Source organism: Halichoerus grypus, chromosome 1 (assembly GCF_964656455.1).
Source record: "Halichoerus grypus chromosome 1, mHalGry1.hap1.1, whole genome shotgun sequence".
NCBI lineage: Eukaryota > Metazoa > Chordata > Mammalia > Carnivora > Phocidae > Halichoerus > Halichoerus grypus.
The window spans coordinates 163,169,511-163,189,437 of NC_135712.1; the positions used below are offsets into that span (position 1 = coordinate 163,169,511).

A 19,927-nucleotide genomic window follows, 5' to 3' on the forward strand; every position below is an offset into this window, starting at 1 on the left:
CCAGCATTGACTCCACGACGGCACTGGGCAATCACCACTTTGAGCACCACCTGCAAGTACACGAGTTGCATGATACTCCGTGAGAGCAGCCTCCATGTTGTGTCTTGTAGATTGTAACAGACCAGCAGACAGGACAGAAGATCCAGATAGTCACCGCAGTGGACGCCTCCGGATCCCCCAAGCAGCAGTTCATCCTGACCAGCCCAGATGGAGCTGGAACTGGGAAGGTGATCCTGGCTTCCCCGGAGACATCCAGTGCCAAGCAGCTCATATTCACCACCTCGGACAACCTTGTCCCTGGCAGGATCCAGGTAAGGCTGTTGACAGGCATTCCTTTCAGCACTTATGCTACCAAATTGGTTTGTGACTCTTCCTCTGCCTTGAAGGCCAAATCCATCTCTAGAAGGTCCTTCGAGGACCTACAAGTATGGCAGGTTGCTGCTTTGGCTAAAGTAAAAAACCAGCAAGTGAGTGGCAAGGCCCAGGAGGCAGCCAGCTGCAGTGCTCAGATGCGATGGAAGTTGAGCCAGGACAGTCAGTGGCCCACAGGAGACTGGCATGAGCAAGCTGGTACTAAGGCCACTGGAGAATTGTTCTAACTAACCTAAGGCTGCACGGTGGCAGTTCTCGGCCCTGATATTTTAGGGGCCCCACCTAGGGCTGACCACAGCCAGATGAGGACTGACTTGTTCCTAAATCTCACTTCATCTTTTCCAGATCGTCAGGCCTGGTCCCAGCTCTTCATTCTGTCCTTACCTGCTCCTGTGAACTGCTGCCTCTGGGTCTCTCCTCTCCCTGCAGCCCTGGCAACCATCCTCCTCCTTTCTGTCTTTATGACTTTGGCCATTCTAGGGACTTCACATAAGTGGAACCCTACAATATTTTTTCTTTTGCATTTGGTTCATTTCATTGAGCATAATGTCCTCAAGGTTCACCCATGTTGTAGCCTGTGTCAGAATTTCATTCCTTTTTAAGGCTGAATAATATTCCACTGTATGTATAGACCACACTTTACTTATATAGTCATCTGTTGTTGGATGTTTGGGGTGCTTCTCCCTTCTGGCTCTTGTGAATAATGCTGCTAAGAATCCATGTGTTTTGAGTGGGGAGGAACTTTCTACTATGGAGAAAAATAAGGAAAAGAAAGGATGTTTTTTCTTCTGATAGGACTGGGTTGAGAGCACAAGTGATGTTCAGCTTTCAGAACTGCACTTTTGAGACTCCTCATAGTGCAGTTAGTAAATACTGCCTCCTTTCCCAGAGTACATTCTGACCAACTGAAATTAAAATTCCTCCCTGCTTTTTTATGTTGTTCATGAGAAGGTGGCTGTGGATTTTGTTGCATGTTTTATAAGAGGTCATTCTACATAGCAATTTCTATATATATTCCCACCATACAGAAATAATTGTAAGGGTTATTGTTGGTACATTATTTAATAACAGCTATTTTTCACTTTCTCATATTGGTGTCAGTTACAGTATTCTTCCGGATGAGTAACACTGTCACCTAGAAAGTCACCTGCAAGTGAAGGAGAAATAACAGGTTTCAGAGGTCGCCTGTTCTAGTCCTTCTACTCCCAGCTGCCTCAAGGAGAGACCTAGTTATTTAATTAATAAAGCTTGATTCTGGGGCACCTGGGTGGCTCAGTAGGTTAAGTGTCTGCCTTGGGCTCAGGTCATGATCCCAAGGTCCTGGGATCAAGCGCCACATAGGGCTACCTGCTGAGCAGGGAGCCTGCTTCTCCCTCTGCCCCTCCCCCCTGCTCATGCTTTTGCTTGCTCTCTCTCTCTCTCAAATGAATAAATAAAATCTTGGGGGAAAAAAAAAAAGCTTGATTCTTTCTCTGCCAAATATGCCTCTCGGCATACATTCCAAGCTGTTTCATGGGAATAGAGAAGGAGCCAGAAAGACCTACAGTATGTTCATGTCGGAGCATCTGCATGTGATTCTCCACATGGCCCCCCCATCCTGGGCGATTTGCTAGCCAGATAGGAGAGTGAGTAAAAACCAGGGCCTGACCTTGGACAACCCCCCCCCCCCCCCCAGCCCACTACCATCACTGCTGAAGGGGCGCTGTCTAGGTGAGCAACAGGGCCATTCTTGATATCAGGGTAAGTTGTCAGGTGGGATTTTCCCAGTTCTGCCCAGGGTTTTCCTGCTTAGAAACCCAAGATTAGGAATTTATAGTTAAACATTAGTTTGTTTAACGATCTGGTTTTTAACCAGCACTTTGCTTGTTTCCTGATTCTTTTTAGATCGTCACGGACTCTGCTTCTGTGGAGCGCTTGCTGGGTAAGGCCGACGTCCAGCGGCCACAAGTGGTAGAGTACTGTGTGGTCTGTGGCGACAAAGCCTCCGGTAAGTAACCCTAGGTTATAGGCGCACATCATGGTCCAACATCATGAACCAAGTGGGGGTTGGAGGATTATTGGAAAGAGAACATTTTCTGTTTGTTTGTAGGTTTCAAAATATGAACTCCATTTTTCTGAGTGGGGTAGTGATATAAATAAGCAAACCAGTTTGTCAGATTATTAGAATCAAAAGGAGGAGTCAAGATACTGTTTCTGTGACTTATAAATCTTGGTTATGTGTCACATATTTACATACTACCAAGAAAGCAATCATTTCTTTAATCTAGGTAGTATTAGCACAGTGCTTTGCTGTTTCACAAGATGTGTTTTCTATTTCTTCTTCATCCTTACTCTGTCTGCCATCCCCTCACTATAAACCAGTATGGTAACTACTGTAATGAAGGAGGAGGGAGCATGAGATTCTAGCTGGAGCCATAGGGTCAGGCAAGGTCCCCCAGCAGCAGTCACATTCTGTGAAGCTTGGAGGTTGAGGGGGGGTGTGTGTGTGTGTGTGTGTGTTGTGTAAAGCAGGAGGGCATTCTGGCTGGTGGAGCCAGGGCCCAGTGAATTTACTGTCCACACCCATGGTGTCTTTGGGGAAGAGCTCCTGGACTTCTGTGGTTAGGATGTGGGTGAAAGGAAACTGGAGAAGATGTCTGGTCCAAAAGTTCAGACTTCAGCCTGCTAATGCCGGGAAGCCGTAGAAGGTGAGGCAGGCAGGAAGGATGGAGGAGTATTTAGTATATGTGCCACTGAAATGAGCACAGGATAGAGAAGGATTTAATAAGGTATTCTTCCAGCTGTGCTACGGGCACAGGCCTGAGTTTTGTGATTGGTTCCACTTTATTCTGTAGTCACAGAATTCCCAGGAACTTTGGACACTTTGTGGTCCTAGTTAAAACAAGCAAAAAAAAGGTTGGACCAAGCATCTTAGGAAGACAGCCCAGACATCCACAGAAGTCAGAAGCTCCAGCGCCCTCCTAGCTCATGGTACCATTTGCTGTGCCAGGGTGCCCTGCCTCTGTTCCCACTCCTTATCTTGAACAAGGCAAAACCTAGCCCATCCCATCCCTTTTCTGAAGCCAGTGCTGTCTGTGTCCTCATCGTCCTTTTGTATAGACTGCTCTGGCATTTGTTACATTCTCTTATAATTGATTCTTACAGGCCTGTCTTCCACACCAAAAGGGGCTCTTTTTGTTAGAGCAAGAACCATGTCTGGCCCCTCCATCTCTATATCTTGCTCAGCCAGGAGAGGCACTCTGCAAACTTTTAAACAAATGAATGAAGCATGGACATAACAAAGAGGCCACAGAGTCTGCTTGGCTTCCCCATTTGTCAGTCGCCTTCTGGGCTTAAAGGAATGGCCTAGTCATAGGCTTGCAGTGCCACAGTCTCCAGATATCAGAGGTCACTCTAAGGGCTAGAGAGGCTAAGGAAATACACCGCAAGGAAGGAAAAATGACGTCTACACAGCAATTTTAGTACTACTCTTCAAGGCACAAAATTGAGACCCTCCAAGTACACACTTGGGGAATGGCTCTGCATGCTCGAGCTCAGGACAGTGGGACGCTCAGTAGCTGCCATCAGCGATGATCCTATGAAATGTTTCTTCTCAGCAATGTAGCTATGGTATTGAGTTACAGAAGATCAAACCAGGAGAGCGTATCCATGGTCTGTGCCAGCTGGGAGCAAAGGAGGTGTGATGCATGTGGAAGCGCTTGGTGTATTTGGAAGGGTAAACTGAGATGGGGGGCTCTTTTTAATGTCACCGGTCATTAGAAGTTAGTGACACCAAAGTAAACAAGATTAGAAAAAAAGAACTGTATGTAATAAATGTATTTCTAGAACTGTGTTTCCAAAAGAGTCTGAATACCTAATCCAAGTGAGCCATACAGCATGCACCCTTCCTTCACCTTGGGCCTACATAAGCACAGCCCCTGCGCTTCCCCCAGGGTAGCTGTAGGGCCCAGGATGTGACTCACACCGAGGGAGTACAGGGAGGAGTAGGGCCCTTGTGCTCAAGCAGCTCATGCATGCTTCTGCTGCGTCCCACCGTCAGCAGGACAGGAGTGCCGAGTGGCTTCACAGCCCAGCTCTGGAGCCAGGAGCAGGTGTGCACAGTGGGCGGGATGGCCCAGCCGTCCTCCGTGAGCTGCTGCTGCATGTTAGGTCCTTCGTGTGCTAAAAGCATTAAGATCATGCCATATACCAGCTGTCATGTAACCTATCCGAGCTTCTGTTTTTCTATCATGACATCACAGGGCTACTTTAAAGATTATAGGAAAATTAGGGAAGAACCTCAGTGCCGTGCTTCATGCTCAGGCTCGTGGTTGTGCCATGGCTGCCGGCACCGGACACCGTGCACCAGTTACTTTGATAGCCTTACCTGAGACACAGGGCCTGTGAGGGATCACCTCTTCTCTTGGTGATCTGTTTCACACACACTTTCTCCTTTTAGGCCGGCACTATGGGGCTGTCAGTTGTGAAGGTTGCAAAGGTTTCTTCAAAAGGAGTGTAAGGAAAAATCTGACCTACAGCTGCCGGAGCAACCAAGACTGTATCATCAATAAACACCACCGGAACCGCTGTCAGTTTTGCCGGCTGAAAAAATGCTTAGAGATGGGCATGAAAATGGAATGTGAGTAACTGTACACGAACAAGCCACTTGGGTTAGCAAGTTGGGAGAAAGCGAGATTTCTATACCTGGCTTTAAAATACTCTAAGAGAAAAATATCCACTGAGGCTTCCTTTTGTTTCCATTCTGGGTCAGCTAGGGGATCCAGCACCCATGCTGCTGTGATTGGTCATTTCCCCATGGTGTGTGTGGAAACCTCCTCCAGATAACTCGGCACGCAGCACAGCGCAGTGGGGTGAACACAGGCTTTGGGGTATCAAACCCCAGCCCTGCCACTTCGGAGCTGTGAGGCCTGGGGAAGACATGGCACCTCTCTCAGCCACAGGTTCCTTGTCTAAATAGGACCCCTTAGCTTTCTTACATATTGGATCTGGGGTTCATCCTTTCTTTCTTTTAAAAAGATCTTTATTTCCTTCAGTTGTTTCTGGTCCGTATACCTCTCTCAGACCAGATTGCTGAAGGGAGAGACTGCTAGTGTTACAGAAAACTGACACCCCATTAAACAGTTTGCAGAAGCCATGCAGGCTTGAGTTGGACATTAGAAAAGTTCTCTATGACACATGCGTTGGACAAGCTCTCTGTTAAGGGCCCACTTGAAGATGGGTGTTTCTCTTCCTGGAGAGCGCCTTTTGTGAGCAGCAAAAAGTGAAAACCCAGAAAGCTCAGTGTGGGCCCCCCACAAGGCCATGCAAATGCCATGCTGAAGTTTCTTAGCAGGCAGTGAGCTTGAACTCTTTAGACTTAGCATGGCATTGTTTGGCTTTGAGCTTTTCTTTGCTTTGGCTGAAAAGTCCCCTGAAAATTGAGCTGGATGTGCCTAGCACTGGAGCTTATCATCCCTATAGTAGCAGGCTTACTATGGAAGATCCCTAACTTTACTACAAAGGATGTAGTTTTTAATGACTTGACTCCTTCGTCTAAACCTGAATATTTATGTTGTGATTTAAGCTGTGCAGAGTGAACGGAAGCCCTTTGATGTGCAACGGGAGAAACCAAGCAATTGTGCTGCTTCAACTGAGAAAATCTATATCCGGAAGGACCTGAGAAGTCCTCTGATAGCCACTCCCACGTTTGTGGCAGATAAAGACGGAGCAAGGTCAGTCCCTGTTTTGACAAAGGGCAACACTACCATCAGCCTTTGAGCTGATTAGAGGAGGCGTGGATATTCCTTGGAGGGAGCTTATGTGGCTCCTTCCCCGCTGCCACAGCCTTCAGCCTTGTCTTGCCTCGTCCCACCCTTTTCGGAGCTGCTTCAGTCACGCCTGTGGACAGACCCAAGGATGGCTGATTTAAGATGGGGTTTTTCTCCTGCCTCGGGGTTATGTCCTATAGTTATTCATACACTGCTCTGCAATTCAAGATGGGGTTTTTCTGCAGTATAGACAAAAGGCCTAAGTCCCCAGGTAGTCCCAAATAGTTAACACAAGTTAACTTATGTCTTTTTTTCCCCATGTGATCTATCGAACTTCATTTAAAAGGAACAGAAAGGGAAAACAAGAAATCCAAACTGTATCCTAGTGAGAACTAGAGTTGAGAATTCCTTGGTGATATTCTGAAGATCAAGTTAACTTTATTTAACAAAGTGGCCACAGTCTGAGGTCTGCATGGAAACCAAAGGGATGTGTATCTGTGTGGCATCCTATCTCAGGCTGTAGGCCCAGCTTTGTGCTCATCTCATTCTAGAGAGAAGGGGGGTGTGGTTCAGTCACTCGATGGCTGAGTCTGGTTAGAGATTTTCTGCTATTCAGGCAGTTTTGCAGATGTAGAAGGGACAGGGCAATGCAGCATGATCATACTGTGTGTTAAATGTTGGAAGCTACTCTGGGTTTCTTTATGTCTTAAATAGACAAACAGGTCTTCTTGATCCAGGGATGCTTGTGAACATCCAACAGCCTTTGATACGTGAGGATGGTACAGTTCTCCTGGCCACGGATTCCAAGGTGATATTCTCTACTTATGCCTTCTCGTCCACCTTTATGTTGCAGTGCACACTGCTTCTCTAAATTTGTGCACCCACCTTCTTCTTGGCCTTCTGAGACTACCTTGAAAGCATGGCCTTCTACATCTCTTATTTCTTATACAGCCATCCTATGATTTGTTTTAGGGATGTTGACAGCTTTCCAGAAACTCAGGGCTGGCTGGTTATAGTCATTATTACATGTCAGGATCTAGAGTTCAGTTTGGTGAAAATTCAGTGGCTCTCATCTCAATAACCACCCCCACCCCACCCCAGTACACGAATTAGCAAACTACTGGTGTGCTGGGGAAATGGCTGCTTATCCTCAGATGGCCTTTTGCAAAAGCCTACTTACTAGTTCCTTTTTTTTTTTTTTAATTGAAGCATGGTTGACACACAGTGTTACATTATCCACCCCCACCCCACTCTTTTTAATTAGATGATCTGCAGGAGGAAGTTCAGGCAGGATTCTGACAATTGCAAAACTACTAAGAGCAAATCAGCCATAGGGAATTTAACGTGTTGTGAACAGAGGTGTTTGTCAATCAGGAGAGAGAGAAAGCTGGCTAACCCCCATGAAGATACCTAAGGGAAGGGTTTTATCCAGGCAAGAAAATTGATTATATTTCCCATCTCGTTCCTGATGTGACCCAGTAATGATGAAGTAGCAGCAAGCCATGGCTGAGTTCCGGTTTTCCTGCTCTAAAAGGAGGGACTTGGTAACGGTGCTGGCGGAGCCCTGCCCTGAGAGCCAGAGCGGCGCCACCCGCACGCTCCTCGTCTGTCCACGTGCACATCGCCGAGCCCACTCAGTACATGAGGAACATCCTCTCTTGGGAAAGAAAGGCATCAGTGGGAGCTCTTGGCTGGCACCAAAAGTGGCCTTCCATCCCGTGGTCCTGAGGCTGGGCCTCGAGCTTTCTGTCTTTGGGCCCTGGTGCTGCGTGCGACATGGCCATCACACCTGGCTTGCTGTCGTCAAGTAGACACTCAGGACAGTGATGGATGCGTGGCGGGGTAGAGAGAAACCAGAAGCCTGAAGGGAAGGCCCGGATAACCGTAAGACCTGATTACCGAAGGATTTCCCAGCAGCTCTTGTGTTGTGCCGTCCACGCAGAGACTGAGAACCAAGAGACTCCAGAGTCGGCTGGCCCCGGGTCCAGAGCCCAGCGCCACTCTTGGTAGCCATGCCCCCCCTTTCCTACATCCCTGCTTCCCTCAGGACCGCCACACAGGGGGTGCTGGTAAACTTGAGTGAGTTACTTCTATAAAGCCTGCAGCATACAGTGAGCACTCAGGAAGTGAGGAGTTAGTCGTGGTCACAGGACGGAAGAGAACGGACACAGGCACTGTGTGGTATTTAAGTAGTAGTGACGAGCAAGAGCTGCAGAGTCAGACCCGCGCTTCCACCCCGCTCCTTCCTCTGTGCTCTGGAAGTGACCGTACCCACCCCAGGCGTGTGTCATGAATAATAGGATATAGACAAAGCTCCTAAAGGTAGCTCTTTTTTGTTTTTGTTTTTAAAGATTTATTTATTTGGAACAGAGAGAAGACATCACAAGTAGGCAGAGAGGCAGGCAGAGGCAGAGGGAGAAGCAGGCTTCCCGCCAAGCAGGGAGCCTGATGCGGGGCTCGATCCCAGGAGCCTGGGACCATGACCTGAGCCGAAGGTAGACACTTAACGACTGAGCCACCCAGGCGCCCAGAAGCTGTTTTTTAAACCTTCTACTTTTAAATTATTAAAATTCAAAACAGTGTACTTTGACTAAATAACAGAGCTCTCACAGAGATCCCAGGCGCCCCCGGCCAACACCTGGGCGGCGCGGGCCGACTGGTCTTTCTCTTCCTCTCTGACGTGACGGCCCGCATCTTTCAGCAGCTGCACGATACTCTGTTATGTGGTTGTTCTGTGATGCATGAAGCAGTGCTCTGCTTAGGATCTCTTCCACTATTCTAGTTTTTCACTTTTGTGATCCAGACACAACAGACATTTGTGTCTACCTGTCTTGGTTTATTTGTTTGCATATGTCTTTGGCTTTCCTATTTTTTTTTTTAATGGAGATATAATTCATGTACCAGAAAACTCACACTTTTAATGTACAGTGCAGTGGTTTTAGTACATTCATGAGGCTGTACAACCATCACCACTACCTGATTCCAGAACATTTTCATCACCCCAAAAAGAAGCCCTGCACCCATTAAGCCATCACTTCCCTCTCCCCCTGCTCCAGCCCCCACCAACCGCTACTCTACTTTCTGACTATGGTTTTGTCAATTCTGGACATTTCATATAAAGGGAATCTTTCAATATATGGCTTTTTGTGACCGGCTTCTTTCTCTTGACGTACTGTTTTAGAGGTTCATCCATGTTGTGGCATGTATCAGCACTTCATTCCTTTTTTTTGCCAGATACTAAGCCATTGAGTGGCTGAACCACATTTTATTTATCCATTCATCAGCTGACGAACATTTGGGTTGTTTCTACTTTTTGTCTATTATGAATAGTGCTGCTACAAACATTTGGGTACAAGTTTTTTTGTGGACATACGTTTCGATTTCTCTTATGTATGTACCTAGGAGTGGAATGGCTGGTCATATGGTAACTCTGTGTTTAAACTTTTTGAGGAGCTGCCAGACTGTTTTCCACAGTAGCTACACCATTTCACATTCCCACCAGCAGTGTGTGAGAGGGTCCACTTTCTCCACATCCTCCCAACACCTGTTATTATGTCTTTTTGATTATAACCATCCTGTTGGGTGTGAGGTGGTTGTTCCCCATTTTCATTGTGGTTTTGATTTGCATTTCCATTGATGTTGAACATCCTTTCATGTGCTTATTGACCACTTGTATACCTCTTTGAAGAAATGTCTGTTTAAATCCTTGGCCCATTCTTTTTTAACTCATTTGTCTTTTTATTATTAACTGTAAGAGTTTTTTAGATATTCTGGCTACTAAACCATTATTAAGATGTATGATTTGCAAATACCTCCTCCCATTCTGTGGGTTATCTTTTGTGTGTGGAAAGGGGGGGTTGTCTTTTTACTTTCTTAATGGCTTTTTTTTTTTTTAAGATTTTATTTTTAAGCCATCTCTCCACCCAGCATGGGGCTCAAACTCACAACCCTGAGATCAAGAGTCACACGTTCCACTCGCTGAGCCAGCCAGGCGCCCCATTTAACTTTCTTAGTATCTTTTGAAGCACAAAAGTTTAAATTTTGGTGATGTCCAGTTTGTCTTTTGTTCCATTACCTTATTACGTGTATATTTGTGTAACTACCACCACAGTGAAGACACAGAACTCTTCCATCACCAAAAAGATCTCCCCCCCCTGCTGCCCTGTTGAGGTCACACCCCATAGAAGCTGTTTTTATTTTTATTTATTTATTTTTTTAAGATTTTTTATTTATTTGACAAAGAGAGACACAGCGAGAGAGGGAACACAAGCAGGGGGGGAGTGGGAGAGGGAGAAGCAGGCTTCCCGCGGAGCAGGGAGCCCAGTGCGGGGCTCGATCCCAGGACTCTGGGATCATGATCTGAGCTGAAGGCAGACGCTTAACAACTGAGCCACCCAGGCGCCCCCCATAGAGGCTGTTTTTAAACTAACATTATACCTTCATTGGCCTGAGAGCCTTTTGTGTGTGTGTTTGTGTTCATCTTTAATGTTCTTATTTTGTGTTTAATAGGCTGAAACAAGCCAGGGAGCTCTGGGCACATTGGCAAATGTAGTAACCTCCCTTGCCAACTTAAGTGAATCCCTGAACAATGGTGACACTTCGGAAATGCAGCCGGAGGACCAGTCTGCAAGTGAGATTACTCGGTATGATGCCATGAGTGTGGGGGCTCCTCCCCCATGACGTGCACACTCAGTTGTTGCTGCGGGAGGGCGGGTGGCAGCATTTGACACCCACCCTGTATTTATTCAGGGATTGTAAAATCGTCACAGTGTTCCTGCACATCTGTCTTCTTTCACATTTTAACTATGGGAACATGGACCCATTTATATTACATGATATAAAACAATCAAAACTGCTTTTCATTCCAAACAATGAAAAAGGAAATGGAGTGATTCAGTGGAAGCAGGGAAAACCTTTCAGTAGACAGGTGTTACTTGTATCAGTCTTTATTTTGACTAAGTATTAGTAGTTCATCCACTTTCCCACTTCTGTTTTAGTCTATTTTTCTCATGTATATTTTTTTCCAAGTAGTCTACAGCTTCAGTCCATCAGGGTGTTCCTGACAGACGGCATTAGCTGATCCCAGACACCCGTAACTGGCTGCAGATGGCGTTTCTTCCCTACGACCTGGCTCTCATGTTCGCCCCTTCCCTGTGGGACTGGCCACTCCTGCCCATCTTGCCAGGCCACACAAGCACCCTGGTCCTCATATTCTCTTGCGGCCTGATAGCAAAATTAAGATCTAGATCCAGTGGAAAGAGAATGGGATTCGAGTTGGGTAGAGTTCTGGTTCCACCACTCACTGGGTGGCTGGTATTGGAAAAGTTATTTAACATCCCTAAGCCTCAGCTTTCACATCTGTAAAACGGAGAGGGTTCTACCTTGGAGAGTAGTTGTGAAAAATAGAAATTATGTGTGAAAATAAATACTATATCGCTTAGTGCCCGTGATGATGTATAGACCGTACACAGAAGCTCTCGTTATCCCTTCCCCCAGCAGGTAGACTTGAATGATCTTTTCCCTATCGCCTTGTTTTTCTAGATTAGGTCTCAGCTAGAGTTCCGTTCCTCCTGAAAGCTGGGGATTCACAACACTGCCTGCTTCATTTTTGCTTACAGGGCATTTGATACTTTAGCTAAAGCACTTAATACCACAGACAGCTCCTCACCTCCAAGCCTAGCAGATGGGATAGACGCCAGTGGTGGAGGGGGCATCCATGTCATCAGCAGAGACCAGTCCACACCCATCATCGAGGTCGAAGGGCCCCTCCTTTCAGACACTCATGTCACATTTAAGGTGAGTGCATTCAGCCTAATCACATGCCCCAGCCTCCCCAGCCTGCAGTTTGAAGCTAAAATCTTGCAGTGAGCTCATTTTCATATTGTTGGCTTTTGTTTGGATCCGGACCTTGTGTTCCAGAACAGTATTCTCATTAGAAAGAATGGTCACTCATGTTTTGCACACACTGTTTTGGCTCTGAAGGTAGCTCACCCTGAAGCAAGTGTGGCCTATCCTTGCCAGGTGGGGCCGACATGGTGCTGCCCATCGAGGGCTTTTAGTGGACTACTCTGCCTCTTCTGCTTTCTGGGATGGCCTGGCTCCAGCATAGGCTCAGGCAGGCACCTGTGTCTGCTCCAGCATGCAGGCAGCCAGCCCTCGTTCCTAACCACTGGTCCTGACTGCTTGCTGTCTCGAGCCACAGGAAACAGACCTCCTGCATCCTTGAAGAAGGCTGTTAGTCTTCCCCACGTGCTCCTTCACTGGCCTCACTTCTGAAAGACAATCCCAGGTTCCCCAAGGCCCTCTCAGTTTCTAGGGCTACAGACTGTGTCTTCCTGTTCCCCCAGCGTTCTTTACTAGGGAGTCCTGACCAGTCGCTGAGGAAGACTGGGTCCCTGCTCACAGTTGCCCACCAGTGCCAAGAATATAGGTCACCAGTGGGGTCCCAGCATCAAAGGCATTAGTTCTCCTCCTGGACGGTGGAGCTCTGGAGCCCAGTCCTGAACATTCTGGTGGTGGGGTCTCATCCTCCCACCACATGGGCTTCTGCTCAGCTCTCACTCACTGCTACCCTGAGGCCACCTACCAAATGCCTTCTAGCCATGAGCTTGGTCGCTGTTAACTGATTTAATTTAGATTTTAACCTATGGCTCAAAATGGAATTGCCTTAGAAGAAAGACCAGTTTAGCTGAGGCAAGAGTTGAAGAGTATGTCTGTGTGAGTGACCTGGGAGGTCACCATCACTGACCACATTCCAAGTGCCATCAGAGCCTAGTTCACTGGGCAAGAGATTATGGGGCGTTGGTGCCAGCCCCCCACTGCAAAGGACACGGGCTTCATAAGGATGGGTCTACACAGGAACTTCAGCATCAGAGATCATCACAGCTCAGGCTCATAGTTGTTGAGACGTGACAGCAGTTCACGTTGACAAAGCCATGCCCTGTCTCTCCGTCACCTCCTGTGCTGTGTGCCTCCTCCTCTCCAGCTCACGATGCCCAGCCCGATGCCAGAGTACCTCAACGTGCACTACATCTGCGAGTCCGCATCCCGCCTGCTTTTCCTCTCCATGCACTGGGCCAGGTCAATCCCAGCCTTTCAGGCACTTGGGTAAGTGGCCTTTTTCTCTGTGTGTATCCTTCGGCAAGAGCCTTCTCCTTGTTAGGAATGGCCTGGAAGGTATCTGAGGGCCCTTCTAGTTTGCACCTAGGATCTTGCTCCAGTGACCCTGATTTTCTTATTAAATACACTCTGTGGACTGGGAGCAGAGGACCACGGCTGCCAGTGCTTCAGTGTTCCTCAACTTTTCTCAGGCCTTCTCCATATGCTGAGGACTTGGTGCTGAGAGCCAGGGATAGGGTGGAACAGAAGGCAGGAGTTGTCTGAAATCTTGAGACAAGTAGAGTGAGGCTGCATCTAGGGGCTTCTCAGATAAGGTCATACCGTTCGCAGTGCGCCAAAGAGGCCATCCTGAGTATAAATCGTCCGAGGCAGGGCTGAAAGCTGGCATGGCTGGCCCCTTTCTCTGCGTGCCAGGGCCGGCCCCTCCCCGGCAGGGCTCACAGGCCCTCTGTCCTTGAGCATAGGAGCAGGCTGTGTCAGAGGCCACACTCAGCTCCTAGCCTTTGGGTCGCTGCAGCATCTCTAACAGCCATGCCAGGGCTACTGTGGGCTTAGCGGGCTGTAGGAGATGACACTTCAGTCATACCCATCTCAATTTCTCATTACTGAAGTCTAAAGTGTCTTTGTTAAGAAAATAGTTTATCCTCAGAGGGACTTTAGTTAAGAGATTCACAGACAGTGGTATTTTTGGAGAATGATCCTGGACATACCATAGACTTTCAAGAAATGCTTGTTGAATCTACTTGTTTGGAGCAAGCTGGGGCCTGGAGAACACCAGCATGTACCCACACCCCCCCCGACCTTGTGTCCCCAGGCAGGACTGCAACACCAGCCTGGTGCGGGCCTGCTGGAACGAGCTCTTCACCCTCGGCCTGGCCCAGTGTGCCCAGGTCATGAGTCTCTCCACTATCCTGGCAGCCATTGTCAACCACCTGCAGAACAGCATCCAGGAAGGTAGGGCTGGGGCTGTGGGGGAGCGCGTCTTGGTTCCGGCTGGCCCCAGTGTCCCGCAGCTTCCACGGGCTGAGGGGAGCTTAACTTCTAAGTCCTGGGGCCTTTACCAGTGAGAACACTTAAATTTTCATCTGTCTGTCTGCTTTGCATACAAGGAATATGAAAGGGAAAAAAAAGATAATTGGAAAAGTTGCCAGCTTCCTGATACATAGGTATTTAGTGATGTTTTCAGAATAATCACAGCTTACACTTTCATCTTGATTGACAGGTATAAATGGAAGAAACTGTAGTTTTTCACTTGTGTGGGTGAAAGAAAACCCAGTTCTTCTTTACTATGTTTCTCTTCCCTGCATGTCTCCTTTACTGCTCACACAGAACACTTCTGACATGTGTGGTCACCAGTGTGGGGGGTGTTTTCCCCACAACAGGCAATTCTCTGAGACACCAGCTGGGTATACAACAGTTCAGCCCCATTCTGACAGTCAGACATGGTGTCAGATCCCACAGGTTAAGGGCTCAGTCCCACAAGACCCTCCCCCCCAACTCTCTCTCTCTCTCTCTCTCTGTCTCTCTCTCTCCAGACTATCACTTGTGCTTCTGACCAACCTGCTATATAGACTGGAGGTTGTAGCAACCCTTGGGTTGGATAATTCACTAGCATAGCTCACAGAACTCAAGAATAGAGGATACAGATGAACAGCCAGATGAAGAGCTATATGGCGTGAGGTCTAGGAGAGTCTCAAGCACAGGAGCTTCTGTCCCTGTGGACTTGGGGTGCTTCACCCTTCCGGTGTGCATGTGTTCACCAACCTGGAAGCTCTCTCAACCCCATATTATTGGGATTTTATGGATACTGCCTTACGTAGGCGTGATCAGTTATTAAGTCCATTTCTAGCCCCTCTCCCCTCTCTGTAGGATGAGGGATGGGGCTGGAAATTCCAAGGTTCTGAGTGTGCTTTAGTCTTTCCAGGGGCCATTAGGGGTCCCACCCAGAGTCACCTCAGTGGAACAAAAGATGCTCCTAGTGCTCTTAACATGTAAGAATTTACAGGGGTTTTAGGAGCTCTTTGTCAGGGATAGGGTCAAAAACAAATAGACCAAGAGATGCTGCTAATGTTCTTATCACTTAGAAATTACAAGGGCTTCAAGAGCTCTGTGCCAGGAACCGGGGGGGCAGAGACCAGCATACATACTTTCTGTTCTCTCAACAACAGGTTACGGTTTCCCGTGTAACAAGTTCTCACAGCCCTGGAGGGACTGTGATCGCAGTCAGGGCCTTGATTTGCCCCAAGTGAAACAGCAAGTAGAAGAGCTGGGCACAAATCTGGCCATGCAGACTTCTAGTCCAGGACTTAGTTGCCTCACCCAGTTCCCTCGTGAATGAACGTGTCACTCTCTTCTAGAAAGATTTGTGGCAACCATCTAACATCTGGTGGCCCAGTCCCAACTGCATCTGGACCAGGAGATAGCCAGTGCAGTCTCTCCACATGCTCTGAGCCCAGAGTGCACCAAAGACACGGTCTCAAGGGAGCATGCCCAGCATTCGGGACTAATACTTGATGCTAAATTGCACTTGAGCTGCACTTTTCATTAGGCATTCGAGATGTTTGATTATCTAGGAATCGAGGACCTAGTTACAACTTTGGTTATTCCTTTGGAATAGTAATATTATAACATCTTGTTGCATTTAAGTTAGATTTGTTCACAAGTGAGGATTAGCTATCATTCATTCATTCATTTATTCATTTATTTTGAGAGAGAGAGAGAGTGGGGGAGGAGGGGCAGAGAGAGAGAATCCTAAGCAGGCTCCACACCCAGCAAGGAGCCCAGAGCAGGGCTTGATTTCACACCCCTGAGATCACAACCTGAGCCAAAATCAAGAGTCAGACACTTAACCGACTGAGCCACCCAGGTACCCCTTAATTACCCTTTATCTTTAATTGCATGTGATAATACTAATATCTTCAGCAAATATTATCAGGAAGATTAAAACATAACATAAAAATTGTTTTCACAACTAAAAAATGTCAGCATTTACTGGTCAGGTCCATAAACCTTTATTAAATGCCTGCAGAGAGTTTAGAGAGCCTGACCACTGATAAGAATTGACTTATGGGGGCACCTGGGTGGCTCAGTCGTTAAGCGTCTGCCTTCAGCTCAGGTCATGATCCCAGGCTCCTGGGATTGAGTCCCGCATCGGGCTCCCTGCTCCGCGGGAAGCCTGCTTCTCCCTCTCCCACTCCCCCTGCTTGTGTTCCCTCTCTCACTGTCTCTCTCTCTGTGTCAAACAAATAAACAAACAAATAAAATCTAAAAAAAAAAAAGAAAAAGTTGACTCACAGGTCTTAAGCACAGAATAAAAGGAACTATCAATTTGCACCTATAGGCCCTGCCCCAAGGTAGGGCCAGGGAGAATCAGTGGTCTAGGGGTTTGTTACTGGGACACAATATACAGCAGAGTGGCATTTGGGTATACCTGTTGTCACTTCACCTTCACCTGGGAAATGAGGCTCCTCACCATCTTAAGGTAACTGGTTTTCCATTAAAAAGTGAAATTATTTTCTCTTTCAATCTGTGGCTCCTCAAGAAAGCTCGTGTCATGGTTCTTACCAGCCTTTCTCAGGGGTCTGTGATGTTCATTTCTAGATAAACTTTCTGGAGACCGGATAAAGCAAGTCATGGAGCACATCTGGAAGCTTCAGGAGTTCTGTAACAGTATGGCGAAGCTGGATATAGACGGCTATGAGTATGCATACCTTAAAGCTATAGTTCTCTTTAGCCCCGGTAAGATATGTGGTGGGGACTCATAACAGTTTTCCATCTGTGTCTGCTAATATTTCTGAACATGAACTTGTCAAGTCATCAGCCAGATTGTTTGTGACCGAATATTCTCCTAATAGGTGTGCTTTGCTAGCTAACATAAACACATTCTTTGAAATTGTTGCCTTTACAGTCCCAAAGATATGCCGTGGTTCCTGGTGACTTCGTATGTTGAATAGATTTATTCTGTATCCTAATTTAGACCATTGGCCAAATAAGACTTTGGCATACAAAATAGAGTCTACTACCATCCAGTGTCCTTTTTTTTTTTTTAATTCATTTGAGACAGAGAGCATGAGCAGGGGGGAGAGGCAGAAGAAGAGGGAGAAGCAGGCTCCCCACCAAGCAGGGAGCCCGACGGGCTCAATCCCAGGACCCGGAGATCATAACCTGAGCCGAAAGCAGACGCCCAACCGTCTGAGCCACCTAGGCGCCCCCTCAGTGTCCTTTTTTGTTTTGTTCTGATTTCTTTTGCTTTCCTTTTTGCCAGTTTTCAGGTTGTGTTAGCATATGTTCTCCAGTACAGACTGAAAGTGCCCAGGTTCAGCTGTCCCTGTAGGGCAGCACCTGAAAAAGGCAGCAGGACTGTGCGGCTGGCCTCGCTGCCCCCCTCTCAGCTCTTCTCTCTGAACCTCCAGAGGTCACTCAGGCTGACTGTTGTCCTTAATAGTGGGGTTTGGGCACAGCTTAACCCTCCCTTCCTCCCCAGCCATCCACTTGTGAATGACAAAATAGCTAATATAAATGGGAGAAATTATGTGATTAAATACATAGGAGGTAAGTGGTAATTTCTAATCTTGGGTGATAGTTCTAAAATCTCTGTTTTCTAGAGAGGTAGGAAGCCAGATGTCCAGAACCAAGCCAGGTGGGGCTGCTGAGGCTGATGTGACCACTGAGGAGCCCAGCCCCCTCCTGGGAACCTTCAGGCCTTGGCAGGGTACAGAGCAAAAGTCAGTGTTTTAGCAGTAATATCCAAACCAGACCCACCTTCAGGGTTCAATCTATGTCGTACTTGAGAAATTTGTCAGAGGTTTAACGAATAATAAGTACTAAGAAGTCTGCTAAGTGAGGCTTTCCAAATACACAGGGCAATTTGGGGGCACTTTTCTCTTTTCAGATCATCCAGGTTTGACCAGCACAAGCCAGATTGAAAAATTCCAAGAAAAGGCACAGATGGAATTGCAGGACTATGTTCAGAAAACCTACTCAGAAGACACCTACCGGTGAGGCACACAGTACGCGCTCTCGTGGTGGGGCAGGAAGGAGTGCAGCTGCCTCTGCAGACACAAATATAAATTGTCAGCCTTCCCACCCCTGGCAGCCTGGTAGAAGCCTCCTTTTGATCACATTTTAATTCCTGCATTTCATGGGTGTTTAACTGTGGAAAGTGCTAGGTGGTAGGGTCAGGAATCCTAGGCCATTCCAGGGTTGCTGGGTATAAACTGTGGGCAAGACCTCGGGTTGCTCTTCTGTAACATGCTGAGGGGCTGGAATCATTGCTGTGTGGTTTCCTCTGGGGCTAACGTGCACGAAGTGGCAGTTCTCGTGGGGGCTCCCCGCGCCCAGAAGAGCAGCCCTGCCCCTCTGGCCCACATCCACTGAAGAGGTAGAACCAGCACACGTCATAGAAAAGTATTCATCGACAAAAGCCAAACCTGACCTCTACAAAGGAGTGAGTGTGTTACAGAAAATAGTTAATTTTGCCCTTAGATAAACTGATTTTTTTAAGTTCCTTTATTTGGGCAAAAAAGTTAATTTTAATGGTTGGGCAGCAAATATGTGTGTGTGTGTACACACACACACACACACACACACACACACACACACCACCACCCCACCCCCCCACCCGCGTTCTCATGCAAATCTGAACAGGAAAGTTGTTCTCAATTAAGGCAGAAGGCCTGCCAGGCTTTCCAGCCAAGGAGTGGAGGAGCTCTTTGATCATGACCACTTCCAGCCCACTAGAAGCTACATGAATTACTGAGGTCACGTCAGGCAAACTAATATTTCCTTCCCTGCCCTGTCCCCTCAAAGTAAACACTTGATCAAAACTGACCAGGAAGATACATGGCCCCACCTTCCTCAGTTTGTGTCGTCTTCACAGACCTCAGTCCATAGGTGCCCCCATGGAATGAAAATGCCCCAGGTCCCAGGAACACTGTTTCTGTGATGTGACTGGGGGGTGGGGGTGGGGGGCTGGCCCTGCCGGCCCTGCTGGCAGAGAACCTCCTCTGCTTTAGACACAACTCCATGACCAGACACACCTTTTGCCAAAGCGGGATCCATTTTCTCCTGGAATCGCTGAAAACCTCACCATGACTCTTGAGTAGTAATTCCAGCCTCAGTGCACAGGGAACGGGGCCACGGGCCTGCTCCCACACGGTGCCCACGGTCAGAAGAGCCTGGAAATGCCCCTCTGGGGGTTGCACACTAGAGGCATTGTGAGGACAGCACCTCTCTGGCCTTGGAAAGGAGGGGTTTCTGAAGAAATCCAGTCAGGGACCCAGCCAAGCGATTTGGGACCCTTTCTCATGGGACGCAGAAACTCACTCAGAGACAGTTCTCAAAACAAGGCCCTAGGATTGCTGACCTCTTTTTCTGCATTCATTATTTTACTTTTTCTCATCTCTATGCCTTTTCTCGTACTGTTTGCTCCTCCTGAAATATCCTCCCATTCTTCCCCACTGTTTACATCTCTGCTGAGAGAAACCTCAGCCAGCCTAAGCCCAGCTGATCTCTCTCATGCCACCCCACCTCCCCCAGGCAGTCCTCCCTGATTTACCTTTGCTGACTTCCCGAGACCCTTCAGCCTGTCAGCCCCTCGTGGTCTATGCTGGTGTCCCCTTATACCTTTGTATGTCCTGGAAGACTCACGGTAGCTAGACGAATGGAGGATGGTGCTGGAATGCTGCTTG

At 47.7% G+C, this 19,927-nt stretch overlaps 1 protein-coding gene and 1 long non-coding RNA gene across 4 annotated transcripts in view; one reads left to right on the plus strand and one right to left on the minus strand.

Annotated features, from left to right (window-relative positions):
• The window catches only part of NR2C2 (nuclear receptor subfamily 2 group C member 2), a 98,471-nt gene that overhangs the window by 70,935 nt on the left and 7,609 nt on the right, over positions 1-19,927 (plus strand). For all 3 annotated transcript variants that reach the window (XR_004911275.2, XM_036073637.2, XM_036073639.2), the window contains 11 exons: positions 111-311; positions 2,257-2,359; positions 4,811-4,990; positions 5,936-6,083; positions 6,834-6,927; positions 10,629-10,762; positions 11,738-11,915; positions 13,105-13,226; positions 14,053-14,192; positions 16,839-16,976; positions 18,130-18,235. Coding sequence is in view for 2 of the 3 variants with exons in the window: in XM_036073637.2 (XP_035929530.1) it covers positions 111-311; positions 2,257-2,359; positions 4,811-4,990; positions 5,936-6,083; positions 6,834-6,927; positions 10,629-10,762; positions 11,738-11,915; positions 13,105-13,226; positions 14,053-14,192; positions 16,839-16,976; positions 18,130-18,235 (1,544 nt within the window). In the remaining variant the exon portion in view is untranslated. The remainder of the gene's footprint in view (positions 1-110; positions 312-2,256; positions 2,360-4,810; positions 4,991-5,935; positions 6,084-6,833; positions 6,928-10,628; positions 10,763-11,737; positions 11,916-13,104; positions 13,227-14,052; positions 14,193-16,838; positions 16,977-18,129; positions 18,236-19,927) is intronic.
• Positions 1,416-18,827, minus strand: LOC144382285 (uncharacterized). The gene is made up of 2 exons (XR_013448880.1): positions 18,234-18,827; positions 1,416-1,519 (listed from the first exon to the last, which is right to left on the minus strand). It is a non-coding gene; the product is annotated as an uncharacterized LOC144382285 (long non-coding RNA).